General features: G+C 44.2%; 1 protein-coding gene across 2 annotated transcripts in view; it reads left to right on the plus strand.

The window, feature by feature from the left end:
• The window catches only part of SPEN (spen family transcriptional repressor), a 65,888-nt gene that overhangs the window by 13,423 nt on the left and 38,907 nt on the right, over window positions 1-13,558 (plus strand). For both annotated transcript variants that reach the window (XM_084495372.1, XM_084495373.1), the window contains exons 2-3: window positions 3,784-4,104; window positions 7,422-7,898. In XM_084495372.1, coding sequence (XP_084351498.1) covers window positions 3,784-4,104; window positions 7,422-7,898 — 798 coding nt within the window. The remainder of the gene's footprint in view (window positions 1-3,783; window positions 4,105-7,421; window positions 7,899-13,558) is intronic.

The following is a 13,558-nucleotide window of genomic DNA, read 5'->3' on the forward strand; positions in this document are numbered from 1 at the left end:
CCCAGCCGCCGCGTTGTCTGCCGGTACGGGAGGAGGCTGGGGCGCCAGGAGCGTGCCGAGAGGCCGTGCCAAGAGCCCAGAGACATTTCGGCTGCTTGATTATAGAGGTGCTTTGATCTACAGTGAATAAACCGATAATGGTTAAATGACGAATTCCTTTTCTTTGTCTGAAAAGCTGGATTAGCGTAGCTTTGTTCAGGCAGTGATTAGCTAGCAACTTTTTTTTCTGAAAGGGCCACCAGATTTCTGTTTATCGCGCGGTGTTACAATCGTGCGCTGGTGGAGGGGCTCGCTGACATAACAGCCCTGGTGTGTCGGCTGTGGGTCTGGTTGAACTATAAACCCCTCTGAAAACACGGCCCCAGCCTGCTTCGCTACGATACGGGACGGGCTTGGAGCTAATGATTAATCGTCATGAGTTCCCCGGGCGGAGAGGCATTAAAAGCCTTGCTTTCATTAGGGTCCGTGGATTCAGAGCTCAGCGAACGCCTCTTTGTTTTCTGCCGGGTCTGCCAGCGATTGTGAAATGCAGCTCGGACGGGGCTGACGCATAGGTGCAGGGATGGGCGGCGCGGCTTTAGAGGAGCCGCTCTGCGAACGTTACCAAAGGTCGCGGCGATGCCTCCGGTCCTCCTTTGTCCCCTCTTCCCAGCCCTTGGGACCCGGACAAAGGTTGCGTTGCGCAGTCGGCTGCTCCTCGCAGCGCCTTTGCCTCCATCTTGCCTCTGCTCGCCGTCTGCTGCCGCCTCGCCTCCCCCAGCCCTCCCGAGAGCATCGTTCTCTTGCCATGTGTTGTTCTGCTGCAGTAACCCGTCTCGTGATGCGGCACTGCAGATCTCCCCTCCTCTCCCCCGGGGATTGGATGCGGAGCGATGCGGTCCTCGTCCCAGTGGCGCGGCACCGAAGGATGCGTGTGGTCCCCGGGCACCGACCTCGCCGGGCAAGGAGGACGTGGACCTTCCCCGTCGGCGGCCGGCCTCGCCTGCTTAGGGCTCGCTGCATCTCGGTTTTCTCTTGTCCCCCCATCTGCTTCTGCTCCCTTTCTCCTCCCCCCTCCCAGCTCCCTGGCTTGCAGCAAAGACGATTGTTACAGATTATCCCCGGGGCTCGGCAAGGGCACGGTGCAGGACACCAGAGCACAGTGGAGTGTATTTGTGGGGCTGGATTAACGCGCCCGCCCCGAGCAGGGTGATTTAGGGCTGTGGCTGCAGGGGAATACAGGAGGAGCCTCCCCCACCCGTTTCTGGTTTAGGGAAAAAAAATACATTGTCCCACATTTCACAGCAGTTTATTTTTATTTTTATTTTTTTTGTTTAATCCTTGAAATAGCTGGCAACCAAAGTATGCTTCTCCCAATATAAAATTTGAGCTCTGCCTGCAAGAGGTGTGCGTTTGCTGGGTGATTTTGCTGGTAGATGGGGAGCATACTACATTGATGTTCTGTATTTTCTACGCTTCCTGGACAGCATTAGTTTGAATATTTGAATGTTTTAGCACATTTCTGGATCTTCTGCAGCCAAAGAAAATAGGTGAGGTCTGTCTGTGTGTATGTTATAATAACAGGTACGTGCTGTGATTTCAAAATTAGGGAATAAAAGAATTATCAGGATAGCGAGTGGGAACAGTCAGAGAGCTCATTTCTGATGTAACTGGCAGGCAGCACTTCATATTAAGTAGGCTCTGGTGATTGCAGTCAGAGAGGTCAATTAGGATTTCAGTTTTTTTGAGGAGTGTTAAGACATTTACGTTTTTTTTTTTTTTTTTTTTTTTAAAGAAAGACTGTAGACAAAGTGTGGACTCACATTGCCAGAAACAAAATGTGTAAACAGTGAGCAAAAGGAAGGTACATGTTCGAACCAGTCAGCTCTGTAACTGCAGCATTTAGAAAAAAAAACTCAAAGGAAAGCAAAGTTAAAGCACTGTCCTATTGCAACAGCTTTTCTTTTGTTTGTAGAGAACTGGCACTGAAATGCACGATAAAGGGGCTTAGGTGATGGTAACTAACATACCTCGTTATTTTTTGTATTTTTGTCTCATTTGTTCATGGCAATCAGTCTAATTTTTTTTCAAAAGGGCTCTTCCTGTTTTCCTTCCCCCTTCTTCCTTTCCTGTTGCTTCTCTTGTTACACGTGCTACATCCAGTCAGGCCCTTTTTTTTTTTTTTCCTTGCAAAAATTTTAGGAAACACGTGCTCTACCTTCCGGGTCTTTCTAAATCTTGCCTTCAAGGTAAGATTTGGTAACCTCACCCAGCCTCAAAAGGGTGCAGACTTGGAGAAGAACCTTTCCTGCAGGACCATCATTTGTTCCTTGCTGTTTTTCGTTATAATAAAAAATGACCAGTGCATCACTTTGGTATCAGAGGTTAGAAAGCTCCTCTTGAGAATCAACATTACTGTGCTGGACCCGTGAGTACAAGGGCTGCAAGCTCTGCTCTGGGCAGTGCACAGCCACGAGCGCATCCCATGCGTGCCCCTGCCTTTTTGCATCTAACAAGGAGCTTTTAGGCTGGCTTGAACGATGCTCTTGTTTGCGCATATATCCCTTAAGGAGCAGCGTGCCCTATTTGGTGGAGTAGAAAATAGAGAAGAATGAAGCCTAAATCCAATCCAGATCACATATGAAGTAGAGTAGGTCGGATTGGAATGAGGAGGCAGGTTTTCAAATCGTGCTTAAGAATTAGTCATCCAATAACAATGACGAAGTATGAAGGTATATTGAAAGCCGTGCATAAACTGGAGTCAGATGCGGGTTCTGACAGCATTTGCTCATCAGACGGGCAATTGTATTAGTTTTTTTCATGCATCTGTAGCTGAAAACAGCTTTTCTTGTTTAAGATCTGTTTACATCTGTTCGGCATTGTGCTGCCTTTGGGAATAGAAAAAATTTTGCAATAGTTCTTTACACAGTTCACAAATATTTCTTCATTATTTTTTCATTTGTGTATCCCTTTCCAGTTCGCCAGTACATTCCAAAATACGTCTTTTGCCTCTTGTTGTCGTGGATTAACATCTGAGGTCACAAGCCCTTACCTGCTTGGCTAAACCTGGCTGAGAGAATGACCAAAACGTGACGTGCGGTTCCAAGCTCTTTTAAAATACTGCCCTGTTCCCCCTTTCCATTAATCCTCTCTGCTATGAGTCGATGCCAGTATTTAGAGACATTTGACGTCATGTTTTCTCACGTGCACAAAGGTGGTGCCTTTTTTCTCCTGGGCAGCTGCTGGCCGGGCAGTGCCCGTGTTGCAGAAACCCCGCGGCGTGTGCTCAGGGTTGGAGGTGCCCTGCCACCTCCTGCAGTGTCCTGCGTGGGGCTGGGCTGGTGGCATGGGTTATATGCAGAGCAGGGCAGTGGAGTTGCTGTGTCAAGGTCACTTTTTTCTCAAGAAGATTCTCGGGATGTCTTTATTTTTACTTGTTGTGACACGGTTTTGTGTTAATTATGTCTTGCTCGTCAGATTAAAAATCAGAAGGGCTGCTCTAATTGCGAACGCCTTTCTATTTCTTCAGCTGCTGTTGCTTTGTTATTATAAAAAGGGAGATGGCATGATAGGCTAGCCAAAAGTGAGGGGGTTTGAAATTATTCTGGAAAGGGTATTTGTCTTTTTCCCCCCGTTTTGGAAATGCTTCCTCCAGCCTCTGCCGTGTTTTGAGATTGGTTTTCCTGCCATGCGTGAAGGGCAAATGGTTTGAAACTGATGTTGTTTTTTCTCTAGGCAATGTTATTAAATACGGTCTTTTTCTGCTTGCATTAATAGTTTTTCTTTTCCTTTCTTTTCTTGCAGATATGGACGTGTTGAAAGTGTCAAAATTCTCCCTAAGAGGGGGTCGGAAGGCGGAGTGGCAGCGTTTGTGGATTTTGTGGACATCAAAAGTGCGCAGAAGGCACACAACTCTGTCAACAAAATGGGAGATAGAGACCTACGGACGGATTATAATGAACCAGGAACCATTCCCAGTGCTGCTCGGGGATTGGATGATACAGTTTCCATAGCATCTCGTAGTAGAGAGGTTTCTGGGTTCAGAGGAGGTGGCGGGGGGCCCACTTACGGCCCCCCACCATCACTTCATGCACGGGAAGGACGTTATGAGCGGAGACTTGATGGGTAAGTTCCAAGGTTTCTCTAGGCAGGTATTTTGTATTTGATATGGTGAGAAACACAAACTCGTATATAAGGGGCCCCAGATGGATTTAAAATTTTGGGAATTATCTATGTTTCCTATTTTGGGTTGGAAACGGAAGTGATTTCTATCCCAGTGGCTGGTACCTTGTGGATCCATAGAGGATGTTTTCTGCAGCTGGTTGGATATCTACACTTGAAATAAGGTGGTTTTAAGATGGAAGATTTCCTTTGGCCAGCATCGATATTGGAGTTACTCTTTTCTAGAAGTAATGATTCCATTTCTTGGATAATATTAAGGCCTTATTCGGATGTATCCCTACTGCCAGATGGAGTTATCTTACTACAACATGTGGTGAAGTTCTGTATGGAGTATCTTCGGAATACTAGAACCTAAAATTCTGTGAAAGCTTGATGCCTAGTTCTCAGTTCTCACTATACGCAGTTTATATGTTAATTGGATTGTCACCAAAAATTTCCTAGTAGAATTTAATGATACAGTCCCTTGGATTCTACAAACAACACTTAGCCATGGAAATAACGCTCGGATGGAGAAGACCGAAGGCAGCTTGTGATGTTTCCATTTTGGATCTACATCATTTCCAAGTTATTGGGATTATTCTTTCTGATGGTATTGACAAAAAGAGCTGATGGACATTACTAAATTTTGGAAATTATATATATTTTTTAATGCTGGGATAAGAACTACTGCCTTGAATTTATTGGATGGTGTACAATCAAGACGTCAGTAGCCATGGGGAGTGGATTACTATCTAGTCTCTTAAAAAGCTCTTTGCTGCTCCACATTAAACGTACTTTAGTTTTTAAGGACGTGGCGCTAATAATCAGTTTGTGGATACACCAATCAAAAATGACTGGGCTGGATGGTTACAAAGGCGGATAGAGGATGCCTGCTGGCCAACAGCGATGAGTGCCCTCGTGCGTTGGGTGAACTACCAGCTGCTTGATTCAGTCATAGGGCTGGAAATTAAAATAATGGATCTATTTAAGTGCCTTCTGTCTCAAGAAAGAAGTCTGGGGGTTTCAGAGTTATGGTTTCAGTCTGGGACTACTTGCTTCCAGTGGATTTTTTTTTTGTCTTGTCACTAAGAATTTTTTTTTCTTGTTGGTTCATCTAAAATATCATTTGACACCCTTGCCCATTAAGAAGGTGGATTACCCCTATAAGAGGGGCCAAAATTGGGGAAGTTATGTTCACAATTCTCTCCCTAGATTTAATTGGGAATATAGGTCGTGTTTCCACAATTGGAAAAGGTTGGTATGTCCTGCCCTGTGTATATTAGCCCCTCTCCTAACCCAAGTCAAACCCTCTCTTTCCACTAACTCCAGTAGCACTTAGTACTAATAGATAAATCAAAAAAGCACTGTAGCCATTAGATTTTCAGCTCTGCTAGCTCCTCTGTCTGTCTTCTGTGTCCTTCTCATGGATAAGGACTTTGTTCTTTTATGTCAGCTATAGCAGTAACCCTTTAGAAAATACTGCTTTTTCTCTTACCTGATTAAATCAGCTTTCACTGATTAACACTTTGTAGGATGCTAAATGCAATCATTTATAAAAATGTTGATCCTGGTCCTTCAAAAGGGGGAGAAAAGAGACATGTTTCTGTTCTAGACCCTGAAATATCTTTAAAAACATCATTGTTGTGAGGAGGAGATGAGGCAACAATGAATTTTAAGCACGTATATACGTTAATGAAATTTTCTATTGCACTGGTTAGGTAGTTTGTTACATATAATTTCTGAGAAAAAAAAAATGCAGGCGAGACATGAGTTCTGCAGAAAGCCTGAAAATGAGTTATAATTGAACAGCAGAGGGTGAATATATTTAGAGGATTAAGGATCTAGTGATTCATTGGGGAAGGAATTGAACTTCCCGAGATGCTAATCAAAAAAGATTCAAATCTGATTTCGAGTTTATAAAAGATATCTGAAATATTTCTGCCATTTTAAATGGAAGGCAGACCCGTGATGCAGGAGAGGCGGAGGAAGTACAAGGAGGAATTGGGTTATTAGGATTCAGGGGACCGAAGTGACTAATAATTGATTCTGAAGGAAGAATCTGAGAAGGCTGAGGAAAAGGTTGAAATGTCCTTCATGAGATGGATAATTAAATTTTTAAATTAACTTTGGTTACCCTGACATATTTAGAATTTTGCAAGTATTTCTTAAACGCTCAATGTAATCACTCTTGATCTTTCATTTTGTGGAGGTAACTTAGACATACCGTCCTGGTATTTGTCTAAATTAGACTACTAAACCATACGTAATGTTCCTTTAACTTTATCTGTCAGTTTTGCTATATCTTTATTTGAGAGATCACACTAACATTCTTAGAACATAGAGCTTTCCTTAATTGACATACAAAATGTTTGAAATACTAAAACAAAATGGGTCATAGCTACTTCAAACTAGCGTGCCTATAAAGATAACAAATTCTGTGATTGCAGTAACAATAGCAGTCTCAACAAACACCTAGTGAAAAACTTAATTTATACTCTTTGTATAGGGCTTCAGTATATTTTCCAGGCCTGCATCTTTTTTAGGAGTTACGAATACTTGCAATTTAAGTATTCTGACATCAGTAACCAGGATGTTTATTTAGGGTATGCAGCTTTAACAAGAGTTGAGCGTAGTTCTCTGATAAAAAGCAAAATCCCCCCTGAGAGGATGAAATATTTTAGAACAGCAACAAGAAAACCCCTAATTTTCTGGGCTTCTGTGTGGGTAATACTACCCCTTTTGAAAGCAGCTTCTTACCTCTAGGTTATGCTTTGCACTGAGGCTTTCATGGCTACAGCCCAATTTATGATGCCGTTTTTGCAGAAGGATAATTACAATAGCTCCAGTAATTATGAAATTGAAGAAAAATTTCTGAAGCAAAAATAGAAAACAATTGCTTATTGTGATGTTAAAACATTAAGTTTTCCTTGTTTACTGCATTTAAAAGAAAACAAGCAAACAAAAAAACTCACAGCAATTTAAAGGAGGAGTCTGCACTAGAAGGCAGTATTTTGTTCTGTGCAGGCAAGGTGCTGGTCATGAAAGCCTAATACGTGTTTAAAACAAAATGATTGCTCAGCTTTATTGTATATGAATATAACTTTAGAGTCAAGTAAAATGTTTTAAGTTTGTCAGTGTTTGCTTGATAGGTTATCGCTGTTTAGTGGAGAAGCAGTTGCAAAAATAAATTCAGTGCTGAAGTGAATGTTTGCATGATTTGCTTTTAGTTGTGCTTGCCCCTTTCTGATTGATTAAATATTTTTCCCCCCTCCTAAATGCAGGGCTTCAGATAACAGGGAGCGTGCTTATGAACATAGTGCCTATGGACACCATGAACGGGGGACGGGAGGATTTGATCGGACAAGACATTACGATCAGGATTACTATAGAGATCCTCGAGAGCGGACTTTACAACATGGGCTCTATTATACTTCTCGGAGTCGAAGTCCAAACCGTTTTGATGCTCACGACCCCCGTTACGAACCTAGGGCCCGGGAGCAGTTTACATTGCCCAGTGTGGTACACAGGGATATCTACAGGGATGATATTACACGGGAGGTACGAGGCAGAAGGCCAGAACGGAATTACCAGCACAGCAGGAGTCGGTCACCGCATTCGTCCCAGTCCCGGACCCAGTCCCCGCAGCGGCTGGCCAGCCAAGCGTCCAGGCCCGCGCGCTCCCCCAGTGGCAGCGGGTCGAGGAGTCGGTCCTCGAGCAGTGACTCCATCAGCAGCAGCAGCAGTACCAGCAGCGACAGGTAGGTCACTCACGGCTGCGACTGATGTGGCGTTGCCCGACCCAACGCGACCGGTGCGTGAGGCTTGTGCTCTGGGCCGGTGTAGTTTCCTGAGGCACACGGCGAGGAACTGGGAGCCCAGGCTGTGAAAACAGAAGGTGTTTTGCAGCAGTACACTGTTCACTGGTGTAGAAGTAAGCTGGCGTGAAAAGTAAAAAGACCAAGTTGGCACGAAACAAATCCGAGGGGAGTGCTGTTGCCGTTGTTGATTATTTTCTGCGGTGGATTCGTGTAGTGTCCGTAAGGTGCTAGCTAGGCGAAATGGGGATGTGCAAACACAAGGCCCTGCTGAATCCCTGGCTGCTGTCTCCGTGCTTGGAGAATGGAGTAATTATTTTATTTGCTTATGTTCGGGCATAAGTGAATCTTAAGGTCAAGCTACTTTTTACAGGGCACATTGTGAAATATTTTTGGAAATGATCAGTATTATTGGCCAGTTTCCTGTTAATTCCGTATTACCACTAACATTTAAAAGAGTGATATGTTGGTTTTTCTTTCCTTCTCCTCCCATTTCCTCACAGCAAAAATTGTGGACTTGGAAGATTTTTTAAAAACCCAAGCATGCGTTTCCTAGTGATAAATGCATGTCCTTAGTTCTGTAATTCTGTCATTTGTGTGGCTTTATAAACTATATACGGGAGAAAAAAAGACTTGTAGAGGTAGCCACTGCATTTCTTTTCGTAATTTGAAAATTCATCTTGAAATGCCTCTCAGATACTTGGCTTTTTGAGGGTAGATCCACTCTAAGAGTGGAAACAGAGAAGTTGCCATTGTACCTGTGAGTGTTTTATGCTGTTTGGTGAGGAGCTCTGCTTTTCAGAAGGGTTTCCAGAGTTGGAAGCATTTCCAAACTGAAACGTTCTTTTACAAAACTGAAAATATTTATTAAGTAACTACATGTATCAGTATAATAAATACTTGGTGTTGGGTTATCACTTTGAATGGAATTTTACCGCTGGTAACACTAACCAAGGTAATCATTCTCATAAAATCTTGAACGTGTGCTTGAAACGTGCTTGAACATGAACCAGGAGGGTTCGATGGGTTGACACTGGGGAAGGTGTGCAGAGGTGATCCTTGTAGCTACTGTTTTCTCCTGTGTTCAGAAATCCAGGTTCTATCTTGGCTGGAAAGGTGGTGAAAAGAGAGGCACCTGCAGAGCACTGGAGAGGACTTTTGGGCTGCTTTAATGTGTTTATTTCCGACACCTCGCTCTCCATGAGGTCTTAACACTTAGATAAAGACAACCTTTTGTCAGAGATTGTCACACTTAGTATGGCTTAAAAGTTGGTGAGACTTCAGAGATCTCAAAAACCAAGAGAAGATGTGAAAAAGAATGCCTGGTTACATTAAAGATTACATTAGGGGAAAAAAAAAAAAAAAAAAAAACAGGAAAATTTCACTGTTCTGGTGCTTCTGTGCTTGCAAAGTGGATAGAAGGAAGTCCAAGAAACTCTTGATGTTTATATATTTTTTTCACTGTTGGGATGTTGAGACTGGGTGAAATACTGTTCTGAATTTTAGAGGTCTAAATATTATCCCACTGGAACAAAGTTTTAAGATTAATCAGATGATAAGCATTGTCTGCTGTGTTCTAGCATTTCATTTTCTTGGCAATTTGTATTTCTAGTAATGGAAAACTGGATGATACTCTGGGAGGAAAGGGAAACAAACATTTTTTGTCATATTAATAAAACAAATTCAGTAGAGCAGGTAATAGAATCTGCCAGATACCGTTCATTTTGAAGGATCACAAAGCAGTGTTACATGTTTCACAGCAAAAAGATGGATGACAGTAGACACTTAACCATATCTTTACCTTGTAAAACAAAGTCCTACCTGGCCTTGAAGTCTTCCAAAACACCAGTGGGCTTTTTTTTCTCTTCTTAGCGCACTTTGAATTTGGCGATGTGAATATGTGAACCCCTCGTGGAGGTGGAAATGGTCGATTTTGTGACCCTTAGAAATGAATGAGGTCTTTATCAGTCAGAAGTCTCATCAGGAAAATTTTCTTTGCCATGAGGGTGGTCGAGGGCTGGAACCAGCCGTCCCGCGAGGTGCTTGATGCCCCAAGCCTGTCAGTGCTCAAGAGATGCTTGGACAGTGCCCTCGATAATGTGCTTTAACTTCTGGTTAGCCCTGAAGTGGTCAGGCAGGTGGGCTCGATGGTCTTCACAGGTCCCTTCCAACTGTATTCCACTCTACTCCATTCTATTCAGCCCCATTTCATTCCCACACTGAATTGCTCTGTAATTGTTTGCGTGCAAGAACTTTGTTGCTAGAGTCTCTTTTCTTGGTGGAAAAGGCGAGAGGTGTTGTGTTTGCCTAGAGAGGTGGGTCACCCACCCATGGCCACGAAGTCTTCGGGGACAAGTGTTGGGGCCTGTGAAAACTTCAGGGCGTTAAATACTCCTGGGAATTTTGTTTGTGTGGCGCCATCCCTTAGGTCCTGTGAAAAAGGAGCAGTTTCGTAGGAAAGGAGAAGTCTGGGCTTCATTCCTTGTGTTGTGGTTTTCTAAGAGCTGTGTAAAGTAAATACGATTTCCATTAAATGGTGAAGATTTTCCTGGCTAATAGCGTCAGGAAAGACGCTCCAGCAGATTATTTAAAAAAAATGAACAAAGCCTTTATTTCATAAAAGTTTGGAGTTTGTTGCATTTGATCTCATCTAAGCTTCATTTTAAATGTATATTCAGAGGCATTTATAGGGGGTTTGTAATGGGAACTGCAAAGGAGTAATTTAGAAGATAAGACCAGAAAGAACACAGTCAAAATAAACCGTGCTCTCTGAAGCAGGGCTTTCCATCTTTTTTGATGTGTGAACCACTAAAAACAAAACAAAAACAAAATCAACGTAGGTGTAGGCCTTTCCAGAAATGCCAATTGTTCAGGATACCCGGTAGCGTTATTCTTGTTTGTTGCATTTTGTGGCCTCTTGGAAGCCGTCCACCGGGCTGGGATGGGAGAAGTGCCCGACGGGAACCCTGTGCCTGGCACCCGCATGGGGCCGAGCGACACAGCCTGCGCCGTGAAGTTTTCTCACGTGAGGTTTCTCATTCCCCACGTTACCAGAAAGGGGGGCTTGGGTTTTCTCGATCTCCTTGAAAGAGGAAAAAAAAAACAAACTAGAAAATTGTATTTGCATTTACTGCTACTAGAAGCATTGCTTTCTCCATTTTGTTGATTTGAACGTGCAGCACAAATGATACATTAGCAAACATACTTTTTGTACTGTGTCATGGAAGAAGCTGAATATGCATGAAAAGTATGAAATCCCATAGGAAGTAAACCAGATTTTGCTCGTGCCCTGCCCAACCTCCTGAAAGAATCCCCCCTCCCCCTGTATTCTGTAGAAAATGCTCTTTTTCGGCTGCTCGTCGAGGTGTTCTAATGAGCTAAAAAAAGTTCTGTGCATTTTTTTTCAGTTTTGTAATGTCAAATGGCTTTGCACATTTCTTACTGTTCCATGTGTTAGTGATTATTTTTAAAGCTTTGCTGCAGCAATGTATTGAATCACATGGCACGGAGAGCAGTGGAACGTTTTGCTCTTAAAAGCTGAGCACACGGTGAAGTGCTGTGCTGAAATGGAATTTATACTTATTTACAAAATCCTGGCAGAACTATTTGATTTCCTATAGGTGGTTTCCAGAATATGAAACTGCGAATACTGCATGTGCTTGTGGGTGTAAGTTACATTTCAGTGACCTGAGATTTCCTTCTGCCCTCTTTTTTTAAGGTGCTTATTCGGTTGTCTGATGTTGAGGATGTTATGTTGGAGGATACTGATTTACTAGAAGAAGAATTGGCTATAGCGTGTAGCATAAAATGGAGCTTTCTGTGGAGTTATAAAAGCAAATGCAACATAGATGTAAAGTTTCATCAAGATTTAGGAGAGCGTAGTCATTCTTGAAGTGCTGAATTAAAACTGTTGTAAGAAGTTGCAGACAGATGTCTGAAAATGGATTTTTTCCATGGTTGTGACATCTATACTTAAAGTTCTAATGACGAATGGGCAAGGCTTTCATAAAGTAATTAGATGTGTTTTTTTAATCAGATTAATCTGTGATGAAATATTTTTTGGAGCGATGAGTTACAGTTCAGAATACGTATGTGTTATTTTGCGTGTCTTAATATTGAAATAAACTGATGAAAAATGCTGCCAAGAGAATTTTAATGATGGGAAAAACAGGCTCTGTGAACCCTCCCGTGGAAGCTCCCATGTACTTTATTTGTTGGGGGGTTCTCAGTGCATTTAAGCAACTGAAGTGAAAGCAGAAAGTGAATTTGGTTTCATTACATAATGTGGACCTTTCCCTCCCATTGTCTTCACCTCCTCTTTTCCGCTCAGTTTGTCTGCCAGCAGGCGATGAATCATGGCCTTGGAGGGGGGATTTCGGGTTTTTGAGTGGGTTGGGAGATGCCTCTGGTGGGGACAGCTGAAAAATAAGGAGAAGTAGGTTAAAGGCAGCTGTTCAGTCTTGGTTTAATAATCTGTGAGGTGGCCTTTGCTGCCGTTAAATAATGGCACATAAATTTTGTACGGAAAAGGCGCTGCAGAGATAGCCTGAGTACTTTGGAGCTCTCTTCCAGTAGGGTGAAAAGCTTCAGGGGTTGAGCACATTCCTGTTTGTATGGGAAACAGAACTGGGTTAAGATTCAAAACAAAAAAAAATTCCATGGAGTAGAAAGCCTCCTTTTATAATACCACAAAGGCAACCGTAAACCCCAGTAAGAGCCAGGCGAAAACACCTCATCTTTTCCTTTTGTTCGCACGCAGCCGTGCGCTGCTTTGATCCCTCTGCAGAGGGAAGCGCCGATCACGGAAAATTAAAAAATCTGCCTGAAAGCGTCTCGGGGTTTTGTCACCAGCTGCCTGGCGGTTTCACTTCGTCCTTCGGCGTTGCCGCTCGCCTCAGTATCACCGGCAGCGGCCTCTCGGGCGCCCCCGGGAGCGTCTCGGGTTTCTGGAGCCGAGCTCAGCCCGCTTTGTGCCGCGCTGCGGGGCTCCCCCGCGGCCTCGGACCGAGCACCGGGCGCTGGCAGGGCCGCAGGGCTGCCGTGAGGGGCGGGAGGGGCTGGGGGGGGGGCTGAGCCGTGCCTCAGAACCGGTCTGAGCCGGTGGCGGCCGGCCGGGCCCCGCACCGAGCCGCGCCGCCCCCGGGGCGGGCTTCCCGCCCGGCCATGGAAATGGCGCCTGTGGGGCTGAGGGAGCGAGGGCCGCCTCGCCTCGCCTCACGGGGCCGCGCGCCCGGCCCTGCCGCTGCGGGTGGCTTCTGGCCCCAAAATTCGGCCACCCGAGGCTCTTGCCCCGCTCTGTGACAGGACCCCTGTGCAGTGGGGTGGGTGGGTGGGACGCGGTGGCAAAAAACAAAAAACACAACAAACATCATGAAACACCCACTGGAATTCTTCCTGTGTAATAAAATCCTTAAACGTGTTCACATCGTCATGTTCAAATGTGGTTTTGCATGCTGCCAGAGAACTGTGGACGTTTTGCTGCAATTAATACCCCCCCCCCCCCCCTCCCCCAGCGGTCCCAATAATAACTGTTAATTGCTGGCTCAAAATAACAGAGCAATTAAGCCCCTTCCTAAATTTGCAGATGTAGGAGTTGATCTAAA

This window comes from Aythya ferina, assembly GCF_964211825.1.
Source record: "Aythya ferina genome assembly, chromosome: 21".
Classification (NCBI taxonomy): domain Eukaryota; kingdom Metazoa; phylum Chordata; class Aves; order Anseriformes; family Anatidae; genus Aythya; species Aythya ferina.